The sequence below is a fragment of the Falco peregrinus genome, chromosome 7 (genome assembly GCF_023634155.1).
Source record: "Falco peregrinus isolate bFalPer1 chromosome 7, bFalPer1.pri, whole genome shotgun sequence".
NCBI lineage: Eukaryota > Metazoa > Chordata > Aves > Falconiformes > Falconidae > Falco > Falco peregrinus.
The window spans coordinates 68,370,940-68,397,973 of record NC_073727.1 but is presented as its reverse complement, the minus strand read 5'-3'; the positions used below and the strand labels follow the sequence as shown (position 1 = coordinate 68,397,973).

The 27,034-nt window shown below is 38.7% G+C and overlaps 1 protein-coding gene across 3 annotated transcripts in view; it reads right to left on the bottom strand.

Annotated features, from left to right (window-relative positions):
- SH3YL1 (SH3 and SYLF domain containing 1) overlaps positions 1–27,034 on the bottom strand; it is a 50,273-nt gene that overhangs the window by 22,744 nt on the left and 495 nt on the right. The window contains exons 1-9 of one of the 3 annotated variants that reach the window (XM_055809593.1): positions 26,744–26,978; positions 14,993–15,103; positions 13,877–13,990; positions 13,327–13,391; positions 10,529–10,641; positions 7,853–7,981; positions 5,888–6,050; positions 5,141–5,213; positions 4,367–4,423 (exon numbers count right to left, since the gene is read on the bottom strand). In XM_055809593.1, the coding sequence (XP_055665568.1) occupies positions 4,367–4,423; positions 5,141–5,213; positions 5,888–6,050; positions 7,853–7,981; positions 10,529–10,641; positions 13,327–13,391; positions 13,877–13,990; positions 14,993–15,103; position 26,744 (826 nt within the window). In that variant the 5' untranslated portion in view covers positions 26,745–26,978. Of the gene's footprint in view, positions 1–4,366; positions 4,424–5,140; positions 5,214–5,887; positions 6,051–7,852; positions 7,982–10,528; positions 10,642–13,326; positions 13,392–13,876; positions 13,991–14,992; positions 15,104–26,743; positions 26,979–27,034 lie in introns of those variants that run through there. The other 2 variants (XM_055809592.1, XM_055809594.1) reach the window with 2 other exon arrangements.

The window sequence follows — 27,034 nt, the reverse complement described above, 5'->3', positions numbered from 1 at the left end:
GTCCAAATTCATTATAGCTTTTAGGAGCCCAAACCTTATTGATCTCAGTGAGCTCACATCTAAGTATTCACTATTTGTAGCGCTACTTAAAATCTGAGAGGAAAGAGAAAATGACTTATGACAAAGAGCTCATCAATCTGTTTAGCAATCAAAAGAAAGATCAAGGAAGATCAAAAGGTGATTTGATTACAGCACAAGTGTCTCAAAGGGAACAAGAGGTGAACAAAAAAAAACCCTCTGGGTAGGAAAGGGCTCTTTAATACAGTGAAGAAAGCCACAAACATCACTGTCTGAAAGCTGCAGACAAATTCATATGGGAAGGCATGAATTTTTAATAACGAGTTGACAAATCACTCAAACCATCATTGAAGGAAGGAGGGTTTTTTTGGCTTCTTAAAAACAGTGACAAATTTCTCATCTGCCTCCGTCTTCATCAGTAGGCTTGACATGGCACTTCTTTCAGTATGTAAGAATACAAATATATGCCTAATGGGGCAGTAACAATCTGTTAATATTTTAATATAATTTTCAAAGTGAAAAGTTTCTGCTGAAAAAAATAGTTACAATTCATATTTCGTTTGGTTTTTTGATAAACGTTTACTGCAATCAAGTTTGGGTGTGATGATTTTATGCACAATAGTCCTAAGAGTTCAATGTCTGCAGACAGATAATTTATTCAGTTCAAAAAGTCAAAAGAAAAGGGCTCACATTTTCCCCCAAGATAAAATTTAAAAATATTTGCTTTGAGTACTTGTGGAAGGTAAGAAAACCAGTGTTTCTGAGAGAAATATAAAAATCTCCATTCCTGCCTCAATCTGTTTCCTGATTGTTTCAGCATCTTAGCAGTTTTAAGTGATTCTTTTCCAAACACGTGAACCAGTCCTTTTCTGATTAGCTGAGCTGAAGAAAAAGTGAAAACAATATCTGACTTCTGATTCTGAACAAATTGCCTGTTAATGATTCAGTTCCTGCCACTCTACCTCAGCTCCTACATTTACCAGCAGATCGCTACTCCTGCTACCAGTTCAACTGGCAAATTGCATCACTGCAACGTTTCCAGAATTGTACAGTATTCAGCAGTTAGGAGGACAGACAGGTAAGTCAAGTAACAATTTATCGACATTTTTGATTACTTGCTGCTCCATGGCAGAATCCCAAGCAGAAATAACTAGAAATCATGACACTAATGAAAACCTAAGTATTTAGGATTAGATATTCTAGTGTGACAAACTATCAACCTCATGTATCTAAAAAAATTGTCCTAATAAACTTCTTTTGACTCTACAGTGCCCAAGTAGTCCACTAAAGAACCACAAGTCATTGATGTTACCAAAGTAGTACAGAACTCCACAGAAACCTTCTACCCTGATAAAGCTAGATTGTGGTAATAAAGTTTGGAAGGACATTTTACTAGCTTGTACAACATGGAGGGGACAAGTAGAAAAATGAAGCCAAAAGTCCCTAATTCTAGTAAGGGAGGAGGCATGAACTTTCATACTCATAAGCAAATTTAATTTGTCTGAACGGTCTCCAGAAAAATCTCAACTACTGTAGAAACTTCATACTTCATTGAATCACAATAACTGTATCAGCTATTAGTTATTGTTGTTGGGTTTTTTTTAATTGTAAAAAGTGTCTACATATTATTTTTTTTCATTTTTTTTACAAATATTTGTGGTATTTCCAAGGTTCTGGAAACATTTTAAAGCATTACTGAACCTGATTTTACAACTAAGTGATTTACCTTAAGTATTATTCAGTTATATGAAAAACATCTACTTGCATTTGAGTTCAAGTATCATACTATCAATTTAGAAAAACATGTTTTTCATTTAACATCCTTCTTGCATTTGACATAGGTTATATTACATTACCTATCTAGATAATTCAGGTCCACATAAAATAATTAAAAATGTTTCATCCACAAGTCTAGCTCTTCTTCCAACTAATGAGAAGAATTAATTATTTCAGCCTTTCTACTACTTTTGTTACTGTTGCAAAACCAAAGCCTCATAACACAATGCCAAACAGCCCCCTCTCTGCTCAAAAGCAAGTCTAAGCTAAGACAGTAAGCTACTGGCAACCCAGACAGGCTTGTTACTCAACATCAAGATCTATCCCTGCAGCAGCCACTACACACCAAATGTAGCTTCCTAAAGATTAGTTCCAAGCAGTCTTTTATTAGTTATCTAAAAACTTTTTTTAAAAACTAGAAAGACACAAAAAAATGTTGAACTTTTTTTTTTTTTTTCAAATTACTGCAGAACATCCGTTGCAGCAACTAATCCTGCAATAAAGATTGGCTAGTACGAGTAACAGCTTCTGTTGAAATCATCTGGACTATAAGCAGGCAGGAAGAGATTATTGACAGGAGGTATGGCCTTAAGGCTCCTTGTAGTCTATCACCCAGCATTAATACACCCTTTGTTACTGATGTGAGAGGGACTGCAACCCTCTTCCAGCCCCCCACCAACATGCATGTAGGCTACAGTATTGAGACACTCAGGGGAACTGACTTCAACTTTGATTTTTTCCCTCTGATAGACCAATTCCTCAGCCTTCAGAAACATATACCACTTCTGTGGATTCAGACAGCATTTGAACTGTTACCTATGGAAATAGAGTCTGCCACAGAAAGCAAAATATACCATGCCAAGCTTGTAAGGTCAACAGAAATTTACAAAACAAGATTTCTTGCAGAAAGTGTCATTTACACAAGATCCTACTGCCTCTTACACTGCTGAAAGATAAACTTGTGTATTTCTAGAAATCATTAGGAATCCTCAGTAGCAGACTGATTGAGTCTACATTTTGACTTCAATGAATCTTGAAAGCCATCAACAAATGACACTAGAAGATTTTTACCTTTTTACTTGCACCTGAATGGAAGAACACTCTTTTTAGTATAGCAAATGTGTGTGCAAGTTTTTCCTGCTGCTTTAGAAACAACTTCTCAGTTGGTCAGGTTTTTTTTAAGACTGGGAAAATTTAGTTTTAATGACCAGAAGACCAATTTTTCTTTGTTTTTGGATGACAGCTACTGAGTACAGATCACTAGAATCATCACACTTTTCATGGTAAAAGTGCTACAGCACAACAGCAAATTTTGATTCTCAGGAAGTCTCTGATCTGCAGAAGTCACATCAACAGCTCAGCTTAAGATCCTCCTATGCTGGTGCCCTCAACAGACACACACATCAATGCCACACATAGAGAGAAGATATGAAGGAGAATATAAAGACAATGACATATATAACATCTTAATTTTTAGTGAAAATCTCTATTTACATGAACCAAGAAATAAAAACTGCGTTCATGATTTTGGCCTTCAGACAACAGTGTTTAAATACTGTGTTAAATCACAGTACTCTGCCTGAAATACTCTTCACTGTGATCTATTATCAAGCTTGATTTTAGCTACATTTTCAACAGTAAAAGAAGAGAGGTTTTATTTAATTTTATTTCCAAGTAGTGCATGCAATGTATGAAAATGTGTGTACATATTCACATACATATAAACATATATATAAGTGTAAAATATGGAAGGCCTTGGTCATAGTAGAGACCACTTAGAAGAGACCACTAAAGCATTTATTTATCAAATTGAGAATATATTTCATGGGTGAATAATTTATTTCACCAAATTTGAAACAGCTAACAGTCTTTTACCTGTGAAAGATGAGACTCCTGGTAGGAGAGAACACTACAGCAGCCAAATGAACATAACCACTTTTATTATAAAATTTTCCCTAACAGGTCACAAGTTTGCAGATGATGGGTCTCACAGTTCAAGAGTTACATTACAAATACTACAGAGTAAGATTCTCCTATTAGAGCTGAAACTGCTTTAAGCTTAAGAGAATCAGAACTGAACAATGAACAAGTAGTATCTTTGTAGTATAATGCAGTTACCTCAACTCAATACAAAAACTTCAAGGAGTGTAACTGCAATGGAAATCTATGTTTATGCCAGCATAATCAGATATGACCTGTGGAAGCACTTTTAATTAGAAGAGGAGTCATAGTACCTTGCATAAGGACTTGGACACAAGCTTGTTACATCAGCTTTCTTTTTCACTTCAATTAGGTGGTAACATAAACCAGCATTTTTCAAGCTCACCGAATCAAGCAAAAGAACTTTGCTGTTCAGAAAAAGAACATGGTTGTTGGAATATAAAGCCTGGGAGTAAGATTCACAGTTACGAATATTTTCAGGAAAGCATACAAGGCATGCATCTTATTTTAACACATGGACAATAAAGAAAAACACACATGGCCAGCTACTGTTAGATGTCTTCTACAGTACTTCTACGTCTTCTCAGATTCCACACTGCATTAATAAAGTACGTGTACGCTTAGTACTCACTCAGAGAGGCATAATCATTTGGAAGTTCAGGATACAGTTTGTTTGTATTCTTTTTAGCTGAAAAAGAAAATAAAGTAGCAAGTTATATGATATACTAACATATTGCTTATTTCATATGCTACTTTTCTAATACATGTTCAATAGTTACAAAATTATTGCAGTTATCTAAGGAGCAGTACAGAAGAAACAAATAAGGGCCTTGCCTTATATCCTTGTCCACAGAAATAAATCAAGTTAACAACAAAAGCTGCACAGTAAAGCCTCACTTTCAATGAGAGCACTTAGGTAGACAAGTAACAAACCGTTACAGAGCCAAAACTCTGCCGCCTCTGCTCTACTGGAAGACCTCTACCTATTGAAAGGTAACGACAACCTAAAAGAGAAACTAAGTTTCCTAGAAGCCAGATGTTTCTAGAAATAAGACTAGCAGTTTCTAGTAGGACTACTGTTTTTACTAAGAAGTTTCATTGAACCATGGGGCTTTTACATATTCAATAAACATGAATGCTTCCTTTGAACTATTACATGCTTCTGTAACTATACATACACTGTATCTATAGCAAATCTGTCAGTGAGAAAGTTTGTTAATATGAAACAAACAAAACCTTTACCCTTTATCATTCATGGCACTATTCCAACATGCTTCCCAAGGAAGAGTATTAGCAAAATATTTTTAGAGTTAGATACTACTATAATAATTGTGTAACATTCCTTATCTTTAATGCTTTATTTTTATATAGGGAATAAATTAATTATTATCAAAATGTTTTTAACCTGGTGGTGTTGGTCTAACAGCAGGTTTAGGTGGCTCTGGTCTTGATGATGGCCTAGCAGGTGGGTCATTTACCTAAAATATACAAATTTTTTTACAAAAAGTCGTATCAGACCTGGAAGTAGATTGCAACTTCAGAGACTAGAGGTATGTCAAGTTACACTGAAAAAACCAAAATAAAACCACTTTCTCTACTGAAACTGTACGAACTTGAGAAACATACTAAAGAACTAGTGACATATGCATGACTGTGAAGTAACTCACTACAGGTTTAACAAAGATAAAGGTAAATGACTGCCTGTAAGTAACATCAGCATCTACAAGAAAACATGTTCTACAGTCTTAGTATTGTATTGTAAATGTGATTGAGTGAAAGACAGAAAAAGTAGGAAAATTAAAATATCCACGTCAAACCTAGTATGCTTATTATTTGCGGATTATCTTGATTAGGAATAGTCAAACAAACTTTTCTAATCATCACCTCAGATTTTATTATGCACTATTATAAAAACAAGGGTATACTTTGTTATTCTGGAGGATGCAAAGCAAAATCAATATCATTCATGTCCAGAAGAGCCTACAAGGGCAATACTTGAACGAATGTATTACTCCCATGCAGCATTTGCAATGTGTTCTGCCTTTAAGCATCCAACAGAGATGTTAAGAATGCCACATGAACATCAACATTACTCCTAGCAAGGAACAGTTCAGTAATAGAAAAAGCCTATGTGAAAAAGAGGTGCACAAACCCGTCTTTGTTCCCTTACAGCTTTTCCTGGATTATTTTTTTGCTCTTCATTTTCATATACTTCAGTGAAGGATGCTAGAGTTTCATAAAGATCTTCTGCTTGAGCAGGAAAAGGCACATCACCAAGTAAGATTGCACTAGCACGAATATCCTGTCCATAAAACCTGATACAAAAGAAAAGTATTTGATTATCATTACATTTCAATGTCTAGGTAAATTCATCTCGTGCCAATGTTTCCCCCAGGTCCCTGGCCCTGCATTTTCCTACTGATCTTCTATTGAGAAAAGACAGAACAAGTTCAATGCTGTACATTTGTAACAATAAATAATTGTAGCAAACTTGAATGCCTACCTACCACCTTATTTCAAAATGTTCTTTACGAGTAGTATTTTGCTCCTGGTCATGCAAGTATGCATCAACTAGACCATTTGAAAGCCAATCACAAAGCAAACTGAAGAAACACAGACCACTTTTCAAAACACTGTAATATATTCCTTAATGACATAGCAAAATGCCTTAATGGAAACACTGGAGCCTTAATCTTATGAATGGAGATAGCTAAAAGTTATTAACATGCTGTCATGAAGATCAGTGTTAGTCTTTGCTGCTATTAGCAAAATCAAAGTTTTCATAAACACAGAACACCGAGTGCCAGATGCTCAGAGACTCCTTATATTTTAAACTTACCAGGCTGCACCAAGGAAGCAGCATTCCATAAGCTGGCTATTTTCTCCAGTTCAGTGGCACTCTACACCAATTCTTTTTTTGTTGTTTGTTTGAAAACAGTATTTCTTATTATGCAGTGCATACCTCAATACCTGTCTTCTACAGTACTGTGTTGGGTTTAGATGGCACAGTGTTAGTAAGGGTTAGGAACTGGTAGGGATGAGTAAGAATATGTGAGTGAGACAACTCTGTCAGTGCAAAAGGAGGGGGAGGAGGCACTCCAGGTGCTGGAGCAGAGATTCCCCTGCAGCCCATGGTGAAGACCATGGTGAAGACCATGGTGAGGCAGGCTGTCCCCTGCAGCCCATTGAGGTTAACAGTGGAGCAGTTATCCACCTGCAGCCCATGGAGCACCCCATGTCAGAGCAGGTGGATGACCAAAGGAGGCTGTGACCCCATGGGAAGCCTATGCTGGAGCAGGCTCCTGGCAGGACCTGTGGAGAGGAGCCCACACAACAGCAGGTTTTCTGTGAGGACCTGTAACGCTGTGGGAGACCCATGCTGGAGCAGTCTGTTCCTGGAGGACTGTACCCTGTGGAAAGGACCCACACTGGAACAATTCATGAAGAACTGCAGGCTATGGAAAGGACCCATGCTGGAGAATTTCACAAAGGACTTTCTCCCGTGAAAGGGACGCCATGCTGGAGCAGGGAAAGAGCATGAGGAGGAAGGAGCAGCAGAGACGTGTGATGAACTGATCGCAACCCCTATTCCCAGTCCCCCTGTGCTGCTCAGTGGGAGGAAACAGAAGCTGGGAGTGAAGTTGAGCCCAGGAAGATGAGAAGGGTGAGGAGAAGGTGGTGGGGTTTTTTTTTTGTTTGTTCTTATTTCTCATTATCCTACTCTCATATTAACTGGCAATAAATTAAATCAATTTCCCCAAGTTGAAGGTTTTTTTGCTCAAGACAGTAATCGGTAAGTGATCTCCCTGCCTTTACTTCAACCCATTGTCATCCTATTTTGTTTCCTCCCATCCTGTTTGGAGGAGTGACAGAGCAGTTTGTTTGGTATCTGCTGAGTAGCCAAGGTCAACCCACCAACATACAATGTCTAAACATTCAGTGTCATCTCAATACCCACTGCAAGATGTCTAAATTGAAGAAAACTTTGTCCCTCAAGAAACTCTAAACTCAGCACACTCAGTATGTTCTGACATCAAACTTTTTCCAAAGTGAATGTGTCCTAGTTAATTTTGCCATTATGCCTTCAATGAATGTTGTAGATTTGAAGAGAACTTACTTGCGATTTGTTTCTTTCCTTTCAATTAAACATGTTCCTTCCAGAGATACACCTGCAAACAGTCCTCGAGATTTGCAGTATGTATAGACAGCAGCAGAGCTTCTCAGGGCAACATCCCCTTCTAAGTTTCTAGAAGGAAAAACGTTTTGATTGACATTCTTCAATATGGCTTTGCAACATGAACAGCAATTATCTTTTTGTGTTAATCCTACCAAAAGTCAGCAAGAGCTTTACTTCCCTCTGTTCTTACAAACTCTACAGAATATATTCAAGTGGGCCAGACCTGAAATCTATTTTCAGTTCTTGTTTCAGACAGGACCCAGTTCAAGGTAATTTAAATTGTTTGGTAAGGTTTCCTCTGAAGCACAAAACAATGTTGCCTCATGTGAACACTTCACGTTAGAATTTCTCTTGCATTCAGTAGTCTAAAAATGGTTAACCTGTGTTTTAATATTTTTTTAAAATGTTCTGATTATGTTTGTGGTGACTTGGAACTCTACTCAATATATCCAAATCCTCCTTGAGTTTATGGTGCCCAAAACAGCAAGTAAGGCCTTATCAGACCTCAACAGAATTGGAAGGTTACAAGTTTTGTCCTACATATGATCAGAAAATGTTTTCGGTCTGAAAATACCTCAGGCAGGCAGCCAGTCCAACCTCCTGCTCAAAATGGATACATCAAACTGATATCAGGTTGCTCTGGCCAGTTTTTGAAGACTTCCAAGGACATAGATTTCAGACATTCTGAGCAACCTGTGTCAGTGCTCAATTATACTAATGTTGAATTTTTTTTTCTCTCATATACAGTCAGAACCTTCCTTGTTTCAATTTATGACTACCATCTCTCACTGTCTTGCCCTGAACGTCAGTAAAGAATCGGTGTCTATCTTCTTGGTGATCCCCTGTTGGGAATGCAGTTCTCTTAGAAGACCTAAAGGTCTTCTCTCCTCCCAGGTTAAATAAGTCTCATTGTTCACGTGCTCTGTGTCGCTGGCCACCTTGATAGCCATTCACTGCATGCAATCAAGTTTATAAACACCTTTCTTGTACTGCAGGGCCAGGACTGAGCACAATATTCTAGGCACAGTCTATGAAGTGCCAAGCAGAGGAAAAATCACTTGCCTTATCTCCTGGTTACAGCTCTGTTGATGCAGTTCCTTACACTGTTCACTGCCTTTCCTGTTAGGATGCACTGCTGGCTCAGCTTACTGTCACCAGGACCCCAGCAACTTCCCAACAGGGCAGCCACCCAGCCTGGCAGGCTCTGCCTATGTAACTGCAGAGGGTTCATCCAACCAAGGGTGCAGAACTCTGCATTTGTCCTTGTTTAATTTCATGAGGTTTCCTGTTAGATGTCTCCTCTACACTCTCTAGATCCATAGCTCTGAAGGATGGCCATACCCTGCAGTGTATTAGCTGCAACCCCCTGATTCAGTGTCATCCACAAACTTAGAATATTTTGCATCTGCTCCTCCAGATCACCGATAAAAATATCAAGCAGAGAGGTACAACATGAATCATTTACCACTACTCTTCAGGCCTGATGGTCTGGTTTTTCACGTGTTCGCTAGTCTGCCCCACCCTGACACTGCGGCCACAACGTCCCAGCTTGGACACAGAGATGTTGCAGAACAGCATACTGAACGCCTTTGAAAGGCAGATGACATTCACTGCTCTCCCTGATCCACAGCTCTCTCTCTCATCTGTGGAATAGGTATCATCTTATCCTTTTATTTTGTCAGGAAAGGTGAAAAACTGCCAGTAAAAACTTAATCATTAAAAAAATAAAAGGCATAAGGAAGCACATGTCCCATGAGCACAGCCTGAGGCAACTGGGCTTGGTCAGCCTGGAGAAGAAAACACTTAGGGGGAATCTAACAGCAGCCTTCAAGTAGCTGTGAAGAGGCAACCAAGAATATAAAGCCAGGCTCTGTACAGCAGTGTACAGTAGAAAGATAAAAAGCTGGACATGAATTGAAATGAGAAATGTTTTGACTGGATTTAAGGCAAAACTTTTCACCATGAGGACAGATGAACAGTAGAGCAGGTTGCCCAGAGAGCCTAAGCAGTCTCCATCTCTGGAGGTTTTTAAGACTCACTGAAATAAAGGCCTGAGCAACTTGATCTTCAAGTCGCAACAGACCTTACTTTGAGCAGGAGGCTGGAGTAGAAATCTGATAAGGTCCCTTCCAACTTAAATTATCCTATGATTATATCATCTCATCCTACAAAGCAAGCTAACTTTACCGCTTAAGGTTTAAAAGTAATTATTTGGTGTATTTTATTTACTATCAGGCAGACCTGCACAGACCCATAGGTTAATGGGAATAATAGGTTAGTCAGGCACAGTAGCACCCGTGCTCTTTATTGAGCCTGGCCAAGCAGTCTCCTGTCTCCCGAAAAAAAAAAGACTAAACCTCAGAACACTTTCCTTCTTCTAATAAATGCCTTTATCAGGAAAGTGGAAAAAAAAACAAAAAAAAAGGCCACAAGTGACTGAAAAGGTGTAAACTACAGAAACAGTATGGTCCAGTCAACATACAGGTTGCCCAGGTTGTTTTGTAACATATCCAAAAAAGCCACATCAATACCTATGTATAGCTTTAAAAGCTATCTTCCATATTTAATTCTACCACATATATATATCTACCCTATATTAGGAAGCATTTTACTCACCTCCCCAGAGGTCCAATTGCCACAGTAAGATTTCCTCCAAGTGTAAGATTCCCTCCTTTGGCAAAAGCTTCTACTGCTCTTTCATGATTCAATATTATCACTAAGTCTGAAACCTATAAAATATCAAATAAAAATACTACGCTTTTTAAAGACGACCGTGAGAATGGCACAGGATTTTGCAGGAAAACAGGTGGGAGTATCGAAGATATTCCTTTCAGCAGATGAAAACTAGCTCCAGATTTATCAAGGGTTTAGTTCAAAGAGAATCTCTCATTCTCTCAGACAATTACTTCATTTCTTGTAAAAGTTTCTTTTGAAACAGTTTGATTCTTTTTCTGCAAGGTATTTTGAAACATTTTAAATCAAATTTGACTGAATTTTTTTTCAAGTGCTGATATGGTCAGTATGTGATAAACAACAGCTGCAACAGAAACCCTATTTTAATTCAAAATTTCCTAATTAATTGATTTTTATATTCTGCACCTTTTTCAAACAGTTACAAAGGCATTTTCAGATGTGAAGAGGGATCACAGAAAATAATTTTGATCCTTCCATAATTGAATTAATAACAGCAAGACAAAACTTAGTAAACAGAAATTAGAAACAGTAATAAAACTCTCCTAATACTCTTTTCCCAAACTAGGAAGCATTTCAAAGACTGGAAAAGTCTTTCAAAAACAGGCATGATCCTCTAAAGATCACTCTGTCTTACCTGAAAGCTCAGTAAACACACTACACATATTAAACAAAATAAAAATACTGCATCAGTACCAGCCTGTTCGACAGAGTAGATTACACTTCTGTAGCTTACTGTGATAGATTATCTTTTCAACAATATCTTGACTACCCAAGGACTATTGTGCTTATCTTTCATCTGAAGGACTTGAACGGAAAGCCAGGTTCAGAAAAAACTTTCAACTTACCCCAAATTCCAAACAGTGATAGCAGGGAATAGAAGAGGAAATACCAGATTATTTGCAAATCAAGGCTGGCCCAAAAGTATTACACATAGTGTAAGAGAGGCCGTTGTTATCATCCCCCTAGTAACCTCCACCCCATCCCAAACAAAACATGGTTGACGAGCACTTTCTAAATCATCCAGGGATGGAGAGAAAATTTCATTCAGGATGCTGCTACCTCCCCTTACCCACAGCTAAAGCTAAATAAATCCATAGTAGGAAAACCTTCAAGGAAAGCATTTAGATAAAATTAGAGACCAATTTTAAAATTCAATTACCAAGTTGTTTACTATGACTTCTGAAATCTGTGATTTCCTTCTTGTTGTGTAAAACCACCCATAAGTACTGCTACAACTATGCCAACTATAACCTCTCCTACAGGAATAAAATTCAGCCTGTTTCTAGAAGGTTTAAGTTTATATATGACTAAAAGAATGCTGATATTGGACTCTTGGCTCCCAAGCCACTTAGTTATTTCTGAACAGCATCTCTTGTCTAGAACTAAGTAAGATTGTATTATAATAGTGCCAGCAAGGAAACAGTATTTTGTAAGCTGACTAAAATTTCCAGTGAAGGGCACAACATTGCTCAGAAAAAAACACCCTCTCAGCAATAGCTTCTGTATTGAAATTATTGAAGTATCAATAGTAAGTGCTTACATTATCTAAAATATCAGATAGAGATGACTAAAGTTTAATAATCAGAGCATGTGAAGAGTCTGTTTCATTGTCATAAAAGCAAAAGAAACCCAAACAAACCCTGGGCCTCAAACCCAATGTTTTGTAATGCATTCAGATCCTGTAGTCAGGAAAACCAAAGAAAAACCCTCACAAAAATTAATATTTTTGCATTCACAGCATCCTCCAAAAAGCGCATAGCAATAATGCCTGAGCTCACACAGTGAGCAATAAGAAGACAATAAAATACTGATCCGTTGCTCATTATGTGAGTGCCGCCTGACTGGCTGTCAGGACAGGGATAGCTGGTTAGTGGTAGGAGACACACTGGGAACTGGTGTGGACCACCCCGATCAGCTATGCATGGATTCTGCTGAAGAGCTGAACACCCACAGCAAGAGAACTTGATGGCAGCATACTGTTACTTTGATTTTCTCTGGGAATCAGAACAGAAGCTGAACAGAAAGAAAAAAGGACAGGACTGAAGGCTAGGTGGGAAACAGGAGAAGCAAACAAGGGTGAAGGAGCTGTGAGGAAGAAGAGACGAGAAACAGAGGAAAAACACTGTCAGGGCTCAGATCAATAGTATTTCTCCGAACAGGCTGAGAATCCCATACTTAAACCATTTCGGCTGGCTGAAGAATGGCTTATTTTCTGTAGCATTCCTTCAGAGGAGGCACCATCAGTTTTGGTGCTTCCAGACAGAAGGGTGAAGTCACAAGTTTGAGTGGGAAATGCAAGGGGTACAATAACATTAACTAGGCTTCATTCTACTCCACCTTCAATTCTTTCACTGTTTTTTTGCAAGATGGAGTCCTCTTTAACAAAGCATTTGATACAGTATGAAGCACAGGATATTTTTAATTAGCTCCAGTTGGATTTTATGTGAACAACTACAGGAAGCTTTCCATCAGGGAAAAACTCAGTCTGCTAGAAGTGAGAAATTGAGGAAATAGCTGTTATGTCACTTCATTTAAATCTTTCCAAGCAATTAGACTGATAGTATCAAACCCCTTATTTTGTTTGTCTTGTATAAATGATTTCTACAACAGCTTTTTTTACACAAATATTCTGCTACTTCCCCAACTTTTAGATCTTTGTCAGTGCATTTTAAATTCTTGCAAAAAAGTTACCAACAAGTATTTCAAACGCAAAATTGTACCTCAATTCCAATTTCAAATCCACCACCAAGGCCAGCAATTCCTATCGCAGAAGGAGCAGACCAGGCTGTCACACAAAACAAGACAAATACACATACTTTTTACCATGTTACAAGAAATACTAATTTTATTATTACAGTAGAAAAGTGCTAACAAATTCTCTATTTAAAACTATGTTCAAACCCACTACAATGGAATCACGTAACTATACTGGTTTATCCCACAAGAAGGAATTAAGGAGTACAAGCTTTCATGATCGAAACAAGTCTTTGTTACAAATAATTTATCATAGTTGTCCACATTGGATATAATTCATTCTTCTAATGAGTTTTAAACTATATGCTTTTAGATTTTGTCTTTTTCTGCAAAGATACTGAAAGCATTTATATCTGGTCAAAAGTAGGTATAAAATTTTGAAAACAGCTTTCAAGCCAAACATTGTCATCTACTGACTTGATTCCTGACACAACTCATTTTATGCTATGAAAATAAACTATAAAGAAATTTTCTTTTCATTCTCCCATGAAGTACGAAAGGAAAACATCCACTTACTTCCATTAGGAAGACGAGCTAATACAATTCCACTTCCACCTCGAGCTGTCACCAAAAATCCAGCTTTGATAACGGACAAAACTGCAAGGCCTTTGGCTTTTGCTATCACATGAGCTGAAACAGCAAAAGCATTTATTCAAGATCTTGCAAGAGAAGTTCTAAGAGAAGGGAAAATAAAACTCTACATTTAACAATCTTGAACATATGAGTCAAATAACTGAAGCAAAAGCTTAAAGAAAACTGCAAAAAACCTGAACTGATTATGATGACTACTCCACAGTCAATCACAAAGCTAATCACAAGTCACATCAGCCTGCACTGATCTCCACATCATCACAACTGCTTCACCTATTCCGGTTAGCTCATACTGAATTAGTTTGCTTATTGCCACGAACACTGTATGTGAGTACCTTTAACAAGATAAACAGGCAGTGAATAGTTGACATCCACGTCTCTACAGTTTTTTGCAGGAGGGGATTCTGAATTTAAATCACAGTGACACATAGCAGCCTAATCAGCTTATACCATTAGACAATGTTTGTGGCAAATAGTGTCATCATCCTGCAAGTCTCATTACAAACCTTCTGGTACATAATAGTTATAAATGCAAAGCCACAAACAGCAACACCAGATGAAGGAAGATACTAGGAGAAACACAGTACAACAATTGCAAAAATAAAGATGACAGCAGCAAATGAGAGTACTTAATTACTATCATAGGAGAAATATACCCTCATCTCTTTCTTTCAACTTATTTTCATCTAGCCAATTCTAATAAACACAGATATTCAAGAATTAGAGCTACAATTCCAGGTTTTCTCTTAAGAACAGATATTCACAGGGTGAGCATGTCCATCCACCGCTCAGGGAAGCCTTTCTGTGCAGATACCCTGTGGCTGTTAACATGCAAAAGATCTCTCCCAGTAAGTAATGTCTGCCTAGAGCACGGCAAACTGAACCCCTTCCAAAATGTTTTCACAAGTTATGGCACCCCAGATCTTCATTCCTCTCTATGTTATGGTCAGTGAAAACAGAGGGAATTGGTAGAGAGACCATGAGTGCAACACAGGGGAGTGCCGGAGGTTTTAGCTGAATAAAAACATTTTCTTTACTCACGAGGTATGATTTTATCAGGTCCATTTCTGGAAGTTATTTCTGTAAATTCTCGTAATATTTTGGCTGCCTTTTTAGCTTCTGACTTCAGGTTGGAAGGTATAGGGTTATTCACTGTAAAACACAAAAGAAATAAGAAATTGTATCTATGGTCAGTTCAGGATAGCTTACATAAAAATAAAACAGTGTAATTTAGATGGGAAAAGTGATTTTTTACAAATAGAGAGTAACCCAAACGAACGGCAAAACAGCAAATGTAAGTAATGATCTTCTGCATCAGATCCACATTTTGTCTCTGATTGCTGTAACAGAAGACACCACTAAGGAAGAGCACACAAGCCCGGTTCTGTTCTGCAATCTGTTCCTGTTGTACTTCCTAAGAATCCACACTGGTTAACAGCAAGGATATTGGAGATACATCCTCAGTTGTTCCTGTCACTATTTATTTATTGGCTTATTGCATATGAATTTGTCTAATAACTTCTCAAACCTGCTGATACTCTTTGCCTCCAGAATTCCTGCAGCAGTGGTTCACTTCCTGCTACTTAAAGAATACTTGATCTATTCAAAATTAATCTAGTAGTTACAGCGAATGCCTGCTTGTTCAAATCTCATGAATTCTGGTGAACAGCTACTGCATTCAACTTATCCACTACCTTCATGCTCTTACAAATATCCACAGCCCTGCACAGCCTTATCCACTTCTTCAGGAGTCCCAGCTTTCTTATCTCAAGGTAGGCTCCATCACTCTGATCACTCTAATTGCTCTTCTCTGTACCACCACAAACTCTGCTGTCCTTCAAAATGGTAACTGTTGACCAATGAACACCAAAAGGCTACCATCTCTTCAGACTTCTCTTACAGAGCTAAACTTGCAGCATGTTCTGAAAGTGAATAAAATTCTGTTTCAGACCAAGAAGTTTCCTTTAGAAATCTGCTTCCTGCTGAAGGGCTTATAATTTTTTTTCTCTCCAGTGTGATGCAGCGTAATCACCTCTGTAGATTTTGACTGAAGAAAAAGCAGGTATTAGGGACAGATTATATTTGCTTTATAAAGTTGTAAACTACAGTAGAAAACACAAAAAAAAAATCTTGAAATTTACCCTCCAAATCCACAAGATCATAAATTCTACAGAAGACTGCTGTCACTAATCAACTACTGAACAGAATATAAGATATTCATGTTCTGCAACAGTAGAAGTATCACTTTATGTATGTATAGTAATGTTTCACCTCTAGATTTGCAAAAAGAGGCCTTAGTGTAGATAAAAAGATATGAGTTAGCCTTAATTTCTACATCTACTAAACCCCCTCAAAGCTATCACTTAAATTATTCTTGTTTTCCTGTCTGGACATATCAACACCCACCATTTCCAAGTTTATCAGCAACAAATAGTCCCAGTAACACATGAATATATTGTCAGACCAAAGAGGCATCTAGCCTCATGCCGTGTCCCTGAAAAGAATTAGCAACAGCATATTCATAAAATTCCACTGTTCTTAAAATCACAAAAAACATAGAAAAGACCATGCAATGAGAAAAAACTCAGTTAAAAGTGGCCTCATTTTTAAAATTGGTGTTCCCTGAATATTCATTCACCTCTTCACTCTGGGCAACATTCCCACCCATAACCAAGAAGGTGCGATTAAATAAATGAAGCTTGGACAGCAATTCAGCTCAGAGTAAGTGAAATGTTCAGCGGCAAGTCAGCCAAGTTTCTGTCCAGGCTCCACTGACTAGAATAAGAATTACACCTCTACTTTTCACAGTGAAGTATATTCTTTTAGTATGTTCTCCAAGCAAGAAGGAAGATTCCCAGAATATGAGATTTTGACAGCTGAGTCTCTGAACTAATTTCCCTGTGAAAGCTTCCAGCAACATTCGGCTTTAGTGAAAATGCAGCAGGTTTAACATTGGAGAGTTTGAAGTGACAGCAGGCATCACAAGGTTGTGCAGAAATACCAGTCTCTCTGGGAACAGGAGAAAACAGACGCAAAATGCAAAAAGAAAAAAATGCAAAAGTGTCTAAACTCTATTGCAGGAACAGAGAGACGACACACTAATTCTATCTCTTAATTATCCCTTCTGTTTTCAGAAAGCTAAGATGATGGCCAAGTCCCTGTGTGTGAAAGCGCAGGGGAAGGTGAAGCTCTAAGACCTCAGGACCTTCTGAAAAAGCTATTGGCATGTGCATTGTCTCTGACTGTTATGGCACTAAAACTGTAAGCGCGGCCGCTCCCGCCGCCCCGGCCATGGCCAGGGACTACGATCACCTCTTCAAGCTGCTCATCATCGGCGACAGCGGTGAGGGCGGGCGGCGCCGCCCGGGGGCGGGGGTAGGCCGCTGGCAGGGTGGCCGCCCCTCGCCAGCTTGCAGGAGTTTTGAACGTGTGTTTCTTCCTTGGTTGGTCAGGCTGGAACCTGGCTACGCAGTCACAGCAAGATGAAGAGACCAGTGTAACTCAAACAAAACATGAACAGACAATTGCTTTTGGTAGATCAACAAACCAGGCTGGAGTAAATGTCTCCATTACTTCTGTGGTTTGTACTTGACATTTCATTTTCAAGGTCAGGGGGGAAACATTATGAGCATGTTGTAAGAGAAAAACAGGAAGATTTTTGCTTTTGTGTGGAGATATATTGTGGTAGTCACAAAAAGCATGTTGCAACACCATTCTTCTCAAAAAGGCATGAATAGTATGCTTTTAGCATGTTATAACTTACAATTAACATTGTAACACACAGTGCATGTCCATTTGCATATCAAGTGAACACTTTTGTATGAAGGTTTTCACTTAAACTATTTTCTATGTCTAGAGGTCTTGATTTTGTGGAGGGTCACCTACCCAGTCTACCCAAGACACACATTTCTTGGTACTTAATTATTCTTATGGTTCAACATGATTTAAAGTGGAAGATAAGCTTCATTTTAACGGTGGTAATATAGACAGTTACATGCCTGACCTTGCAGGACTCCTGGCAAAGTGATCAAGACAATGAAAATAAGACATGTGTACAGCAGAGATAAAAAACATTGAGAAGATAAAAACTTTACGTAGCAAAAGCAAGCATTATCCAGGTTCTAGATTAGAGAGAAATAAAAATCTTCTCCTCTCATTATCCTCTTCCTCATCTTTGTATGCATTCCTTCCTCCCCTTTGCTTCTCTTTGGCCAATCTCAGAATTTGGAGGAAAACCTCCAATTCATACTTCTTATTACTAAAAAGGGGGAAAAAACCACAAGTTCTATTTCAAGCAGATAAGAAGATAAATCCCTTAGCAAAGTCCATTGAAAAAACATGGGATGCTTTCAGACCTAAAAGTCTGCAAACAAAAAGAGATTAGTAAAAACACTGGGAAAAAAATAATTGCTTTACAGTTTTCATATGCATTTTCAGATTCAGAATTGCTTCAGAAAGATTTGATGGTTACCAGAAGACAGTGTGTGCATGTTTATGTGCGTGCAGGAGTTCCCGTTTCATTGAAGACAATTCAAAGCTGAACTTCATGAGCCAGTAAAAGTAATAGTTACCACCTCACTGTTCCTTCAACTCTCAATACATAACTGGTTTCAAAATCAGGTTTTGGTTGCAGCTTAGGGCAGGAGGAAGAAAGTAACCCTTTTTGGTGTTTACTTCGAAAGTTTCACAAGATACCTAGGAAGACTCAATGACTTCCCTACCTCACTTATTTTTATCCTGTTGTTGCTATTTAGGATGAAATTAAGAAATTTTTTTGGCTGGGTTGTTTTTTTTGGTTTTTTTTTTTTGTTTTGTTTTGTTTTGTTTTTTGTTTGTTCAGTTGGGGTTTTTTTGTTACAATGAGGATGGTGTTATTATGAACAGGTTGCCCAGGTAAACGGCACATGACCCATCCCTGGAAACATTCAAGGTCATGTTGGACAGGGCTCTGAACAACCTGATCTAGCTGAAGATGTTCCTGTTCATTGCAGGGGGGTTGGATTAGATGACCTTTAAAGGTCCCTTCCAACCCAAACTATTCTATGATTTATCTGCACTAGAACTCGAAACATGGTATTCCCAAATGCAAATTTTGCACAGAAAAACGGTGTTACTCAAGCAAACTGAAAATTATGTATTTCCCCTCCAATCCCTCTAAAAGGGTATATTTTTTTTGTGCCAAAGGGGGGTTCCTTTATCAGTATTGATTAGGAGAGATGGAGAGAGATCCCTCATCCAACTGTACACTGCAACAGTATGCACAAGAATAACCTAACTTCCCATCCTCAAAATCACGGCAGAAACTTCACTTTCTCTCTGTATTATTTGTTTCCTACATCAATATTGTTTCTGCATTCCCTGGGTATCTACATGCATTCACACTTCCATTGTCCCTTGCTTCTTCCCTTCCTGCCACAGACTGAAGCAATGCAGGATTATTTTGCCGGACTAAAAGAGCAGGAGGGATTTGACAACAACATTCTGCCAGTTACTTTGCCTGGAGCCAGATTTGTGTGCTTTCAGAAGCGGGCTAAGAAATGGGTGGTATTTCTAAAGCACAGTAGAAATACATAGGGGAAAAGAGAGAAGGAAAAAGGGAAGAGGTTGAACACACTGCCACCTGAAGAGCTCAAAGCTACACCTCATAAAGAAGGGTTACAAAGTAAGATGACTTGCATCCAGACTTTAATTTAGACAGCAACAGGTATGGAAATTAAAGTGACCTTAATTGGCAAGCAAGCATGGCACAGAAGAGGTTTAGTAACAATGGACAGTATCAACAAGCCAACTGATTAACACTTCAGTTGCTGAAAACCACCACAGTTACTCAAAGTGGCTACCATATGATTCTTTCCAGAGTGGCTCATTTTGAGTTCCTTTACTTACTTCTATAATGTTACACAGTTACTAAGGAACTGGCAGGATGCCTACAGGGGTCTGGAGGAACTGATGACAAAACAAGTCCACACCCTAATCTTAATTATGTATAATATGATGCTTGGTGAAGCTCAGCTAGACTCCCATTTTGCTAATATTACTAGAGCCATAGCAAAAGAAATGTAGTATTTTTGTCACTGAGGAACGGGAGAGATTTGGCTCTCCCTCTTTGGCTATGCCACATGAGAATTTGTTGACAGAATTCAAGTTCAAATAAGGACCCAGACAACAATCAACACTAAAAATGCCAAGTTTAATGGTTAGCTATGTAGCATGGGTGAGGCCTCACTCTTACTATTAAATTTTAGATCAATCTGCTCCGTAAAACTTTGTCCAAAGGCAAAGCACATAATGCTTTTTCAGTAAAAACCTAGTAAGTAGAAAATTGCACAAATATGCCAAAGAATTAATAGCTAGCTATTTACATTTTTAAGGAGAAAAAAAAGGGAAGTACAGGGAGGTGTGCACTATAAAATGGTGGTATCTGTCTCAAAATACGATAGAAATAAAATTGCTAAAGATTATAGTTAAGGTTAGGGACAAAGTTGTGTTTGTATGTACTTTAATCAGACCAATTTTAAAACAGACAACCAGAAGTAGAATTTCTGTGACATCAAAAATGGTTTAAACTTCTGTTCACCTATCAAATTGTCCTCCCTCTCCCTCAAGCTTACTTTAGGATTTGAACTGTAAAATTATTTTCCTAAAAACCGATTTAATATTGCAAGTCTATTCAACAGATGTTGTAGAAATATCTGATTTTAATAAAAATACTGTTTGAAATCTTTAGAAATAAGCAGAAGTTCCATGTTCCATTTACCCCTTCAAGAACACAAGGAACAATCCTGTAGCACTGTCTTCACTATTAGCTTTTAAGTATGCATCTATAATTGTCTGTTTTGTATTCAAGTAATGCTCAGGAAAGAGGTAACCAGGAGCAATACGACAGTAGTATCTATCAGGAGGATACACTGACTGATGTATTTGGAATGCCATGACCGGCAAATGCTCAGCTGGGAGCAAGCTTCATTTGGACTCCTGCTTGTTGTTGAAAGAAGAAGATATTGAGCATATGTGAGTCAGCAAACACAAACCCCATGGGGGAATATCACACCAAAATTGATTAACTGCTTAATTTGTAAGCTGATGAGGCAAGTGCGTCAGCCTCTAATTTACATTCTGACTAACAGTAATAATGTGTTGGCTGAACATTTGGTGAAATTATCTGAGCAAGGTGTAATAAAGAATAAATAAAGCCTTTTTACTTAAAAGCTCTAATTCTGATATAATCAAAATGCTGCTGAATATGAACAGATGAAATAAAGCGTGGTGGCGTTATGAGAACCTGAACATCAAGAGTACAGTTTCAAAGAAGGTCGATGGTACAGTGGAGAAAAAGCCTCATATGCAGATTTCAGATATATATGTTGCACATGTATGTATGAGCTTTGAAGTATTTGGTGGAAGGCAGTTTGGGGCTTTTTTGGTTACAAAAGGAAGAAAAAACAATGGCAAATACCTTTTACAAGGCTCAGTAATTCAGCCTTCGCTTTCACTTCACTGAAAAGCACAGAAACAGCACAAGAATACATTAAAGCATCGCTGATTTGCAAATACCCACAGTTAAAGCAGCAACATCAATACTGAAAAGCTTGTATGAACAGAGAACATTCAAAATTATGATTAAGAACATTCACAAACATGAGAACTAGCCCAGTCAAAGAAGAACGTCTAATGAGAAAGAAAAACCTGAAAAGCAAGACATTGCGGTGTTGGAAAAGAGCCTAAACAAGATATTTCAATTCAGAATTACAGCTGAATGCAATTTTGGTTTCAGAAATGTGTAACGTTGTGGTACTGTGGTAGCCAGCGTTAGCCTTGGGATCCATCTGGTACTTGGAATTCCTAGAACGATGTGTGAGACGTGTTTCAAAAGTATTTTACCTAACTTAAAGAAAAAAGTAGCGTTGAGTTATGCCAGGGTACAAGTAGGACAGCAGGAACTACACGGCCTTGCAGAGTTGGCAGCTGAGCTGTACTGGAAGACTAATGTGTGCTTTCACAACCTTAAAGATTTTTGTAAATTAGCGTAACTACTCTTTCCTCCTTCCCTACCCTGGATAACAAGAAGTTTACTGGATGGCACTGCATTAAGCTGCTGCTGGTAGGGAAGGGAGAAGAGAGCAGAAAAGTCCACAGAACCTGCAGCCTTCAGCATACAGAAAACAAGGAGGTGGAAGTATTTTAAGGTTTACCCAAGACTAATGGAAATATAAGAACAAGGAGATTTTTCTTTGCAAACACTGCATTGAAACCAAAATGGTGCTTACAAATAAAGGTGAAAATTTAAAAAAACCAAAAACCAAACACTCTTACCCATGTTAAAACCAGCTTGTTTTTCCTTGTTTCACCTGCAATAACCTGCTAAAGTTAGCTGTTAATGACAGCCTGTGCACAGGGTAAACCTCATCAGCATACGAAAGTTACAACTACATTCAGCCGTCAAGAACTCAAGTATGAAAAAGGAATGCCACATAAAATAGCACCTTCTCTAAAAGGAAAATAGCCAGTTATATTTCTCAAAGACAAGAATCTCACAGACATTTCTATCACTACATGAAGCTATTTAGTGTTTTGAAGATTTATTTTTTTTTATTGAATTGGGGAGAGGGTTATAATAACAAACCATTCTTAAATTTATGAGGTTTGCATTTCCAAAATTACATATATATATTTACATATTTAAATCACAGCAATTTGAGGAGGGAGAGAATTACAAATGCCATTTTAAAGATTAGTACTTCTGAAAACCTGTACGGAATCTTGCATTGCATCTGTATGTTTATTCCAAGACAGAAAAGAAGTCAGACAACAATGATGGGAAACCCAGTCATCAACATTTGGATTTTGGTATGCAAATACGCAGTATGAAGTCAACCCAAACCCTACAGAATCACACGTCTTTATTCAAAAAAGAACAACTTAAACACAGAAGCCTTTCCATTTATGGAAATGAAATAATGGAGACAGACAGTAGATTTCTTCCTTTGTTGTCATCTGTGGGTTTTGGATTTTGGTGGGTTTTGTTGTATGTTTTGGTTTTGTTTTTTTTTTTAAACCCGGTATTATTGTGAGTTATGGAAATCAAAATACCTCTGAAGATAACCTGAAGGAAGACAGTATTATTACAAGCATGTAACTGTGGTAACTCTGAACCTGGAGAGGGAAACTGCTTCACCCCCAACTTCCTGCACTTGTGCACTTGTACTGCTTTTATGATTAGCTGGTATTTCAAGGCCAATTGCTCTCTGCAGCCTTCACAAGCACCTCACTTTGACTTTGGGCTTTCTGCTATGACTGTTTTAAAGGAGAAAACTTCCTTTCTGGTCAAGTTTTTAGACTGTTTTCCTCAAAGCACAGGATGTTGTAAAGTCAAGCTTAGAGATATAAACTAAGATGTTAGCTGATGACCTTTCTGAAGGCAAAGCAAAATTTCTTTGAAATGCTGTAACTACACAAAATAACACATCCAAAAACAGCCTCTGCAGAGACTAAGCTTATCTAAATAAATCAAATTGTATGGAATATGATAAAAGTATTTATGTCTGTTACCTTTGTCAGTGTGAATATTGTCAGGCATAGTGTCCAAAAGCATACAGGATTTTTGGTCAGCTGCTAGTGTTGGCAAGCTGCCTTTTCAGATTTTGCTACCTGTTATGTATGGCAGCTCAATATTTTTCATACGGAATACCCATGTCATTAAAGCTTAAAAACCCCCACAACGTGCAACCCCCCAAAAAAACCCCAAAACCCACAAACCAACAAACCAACCAAAAACCTCACAGTTTCATTGTGTGCGTATTTTTTATTTTAGTTTTCTGAACAAAGAGGAAAGGAATTAACTAATCCAAACACCAAGTGTATCACTTGGTAACTCAATGAATATCAGTCCTCAATCCCACAACTATTTCCTTGAGAAAAGTCAAGGAATTTGAAAATAAAAAAACCCCAACCAAACCTGTAACACACAGAAACATCCACATTATCAAAAGCATTTGATGAGTTGGGTTCCCAGCAGTTTTTGTACTGAGGTCAGTTTGGAGGAAATTCTAATTTGAGATGCTGAATTTCCTCTTATCTCCTAGAAGGATGAACTTTCTGATGAGAGCTGGAATACATGAGGTTAAAATCATACTGACATAGCTGAACAACGCACTTCAAAGAAAAAGGTATTCCCTTTGTATATGCAAGGTGTTTCAACTAGGTAATGCCTCTTTATTTCTAAAGGACCTGTTGCATGTGAAGACAGTCACTACCTGCCTGAGGTAACAGCTGAATCAGAGGATTTGTTCCAAAGAGCACATCAGACATCTGTTCAACTGCACGGGAGGCAGAGCAGGAGAAAACCTGTAGCTACAAGTCTTCAAAATCCTTGTAACTTTTAGCAGTTACATGACTGCTAAAATCCCAAGTCCACAGTTCTACAACTTGAGTTGTAGCCTTTGTACTATGACAGAGGATAAACCCAAGGGGCATGGGGAAGAAATCACTCAGTTTGTAGAAAGTCAGAAAACTACATGTTCAAGAATACAGAGACAGTGGTGTGCTCTACAACATACACCGAAGGCAGAGTTACCCTGGGGGCTGTCTGAGACTAACAAGCGAACTCTTACAAGAATTTGTACTATGAGAATTGCAGGCTTTTGCTCAAAACATGCCACCGCATCTATCCACCCTGCCACCCAAGCCCTGGAAAACTGTTGACCTAAAACACTTCTAGCAAGTCTTTCATATGCACTTGTAGTATGTTTGATGTGCAAACATTGGTACCAAAGGGTCTGGGTGCTGCCCACCAAGCAAGGCAAGTAGCATGACCGAAGCTAAGTCAGAGTTAGGAATTCAGTTCTGCCTATTTCTCCTCATGTTACTACAAGAGCTGGTATGGTATGTGAAATTTAGGCAGGGGGGTAAGGGGAAAATCCCAAAGGGAATCCCAGCTTTCGCTCTCTAACTCTATTTTAATCACAAAGAATACACTTCAAGACAATCCAAACAGGTAAACAAGTACATTAACTTTTGTACAAGAAAGCTTTAACTAAAACAAAGCTGTGTTTTTTATAAAACCCTAAAAGCCATCTTGTTCATGTTCTCACCAGGGACAGAAGCACAGAGAGAACAAAAATGTTAGACTACAACTCCAACGTGCACTACAATAATAACTATGTGAAAAATATGTGGGTACCTTAAAACATTCCAGCTACTTCCTGCAGAATAAATATTTAAAACTTTATCAGTAAGACTGTCACTATCATTCAGACCCTCTTATTTCATCATTTCATAGATGTCCCACTTCCCTATGTGCATTCAAAGTAGTTACTAATTCCCAAAATGAATTAATTTCTACAATTAATCACACAGGAAACATTTGTTCAAACTAAAAGGAATAAGCATTAAAAAAAGAGAAGTCTAAGTGCTTGGCATTTATTAGTCAAGAGTTTGAAGAGCCCTAGTTCTATCTAAACTCTTTGACTGTCTTGTTCACAATAAAATTTCTCTCCCACAGGGTCTCCCAGTGTATCTTAGCAGCCTCACATTACAGGCTCTTTTACAACAATGTAATGGATATTTTTAAAAAAAACACCATAATATAGACAGCTTAGCACATGAGAAATAGTAATTTTTAGTAGTGAGAAACTATGATACAACACAAACAGTGAATTCTGTTAAAGTTCATTTCAAAGGTATGAAATTGATGTTAACTGAAGAAGGTACACTGACTCTTCCATTACTGAGGGCTGAGAATGCAGAACAATGCTTAACATAATCCTGCACACGACACAGAAAAATGAAATACTTTGAGTCAAAGTTAAAGCTTGGCACATACCTACACGTAACATACATACGTACAAATACCATTTTTCATATGAACTCTAGAACAGTCTTTCAAAGCACTCACTTCTATGCACAGCCATGCTTTCCCCTGACACACAAATACACGGAAAGGTGGTGGTAAATTTGCTTCCTATATTGACACCTCAAGGCGCTCCACTTGATAGAAAGCAGGAATAAAGGCACTCAGCACTGCTCAGGTTATACAATGTGGCAGAGCTACATGCGAGAATTTTGCAACCCATCTTGCCATTCTCTCCTCCACCGAGGCAACATCTGATGCCATGGCACCCTTCTGACACCCCCCTTGGCGCTCCTGGCACCCACAAGCTGACCTGCGCCATAGCAGGGTGCTGCAGTGCGTATGGGGTACTCTGCATAACGAATCAAGGTTTCTGTTTACAGATTATTTCCACTGCAAAGTAAAATAAATATTTAAAAAATGCAGTTGCACAACTGCGCTTACAAAAAAAAAAATGGCGATGTATGCAAAAAGCGATGTATGCATGCCAGCATATATAGTCACATGAAATGTGCTATTTGTTCAACTCCACAGAAAATATGTTATATACTGTTTTGGGGTTTTAACAGTTAGTTAGCCATCACTTTCATTTGAAAGTTAACAGATTTGACACAAAATTTAGTATGTGATGTTTTTATTTAACGTCCAAAGCGCTGCATCTTAACTGAAAAACCAGGCAAACCAGTCTTGGGAGCAGCAAAGGAATCCTGCCAGGCCCAGCCCCGCCAGCCCCAGGAACCCAGCCAGGCGCAGAATGGCCCAACAGCTGAAGCCAGATACAACAAATAAGCAAACAAACCAACCAACCCCCCCCCCCCCCCAAAAAAAAAAAAAAAAAAAAATCCAAAAAACCCCAACCCCCCAAAAAATCAACAGCCTGGAAACGCAAGCGACGAGTGCGTGTGCTCAGCTTCGCCAGCAGCCTGCTGAGGCCAACAACGTACTCGACGCTTCTTAGGTTTCTGCACGCAGGACGCGGCACATGCCCAGCACCGGACAAGAGGCGGCATTAGCTGGGACACCAAGCGCTGCTCGCACTAGGAGACCGCGTCTGCTTAACTGCGGGGAGAACCCGCCCGGCTCGGGGCGCCGGAGCCCCGGGGGCGGCAACGCCAGCGGCGCGGAAGGGGCCGGCCGGCCTCGCTCCGCCCTGCGCCCGTCCGGAGGCTGCCGCGGCGGGGTCCCCCCGCCATGCCCGCCCGGGGGCTTGCCGCGGCGGGGTCCTCCCCGCCATG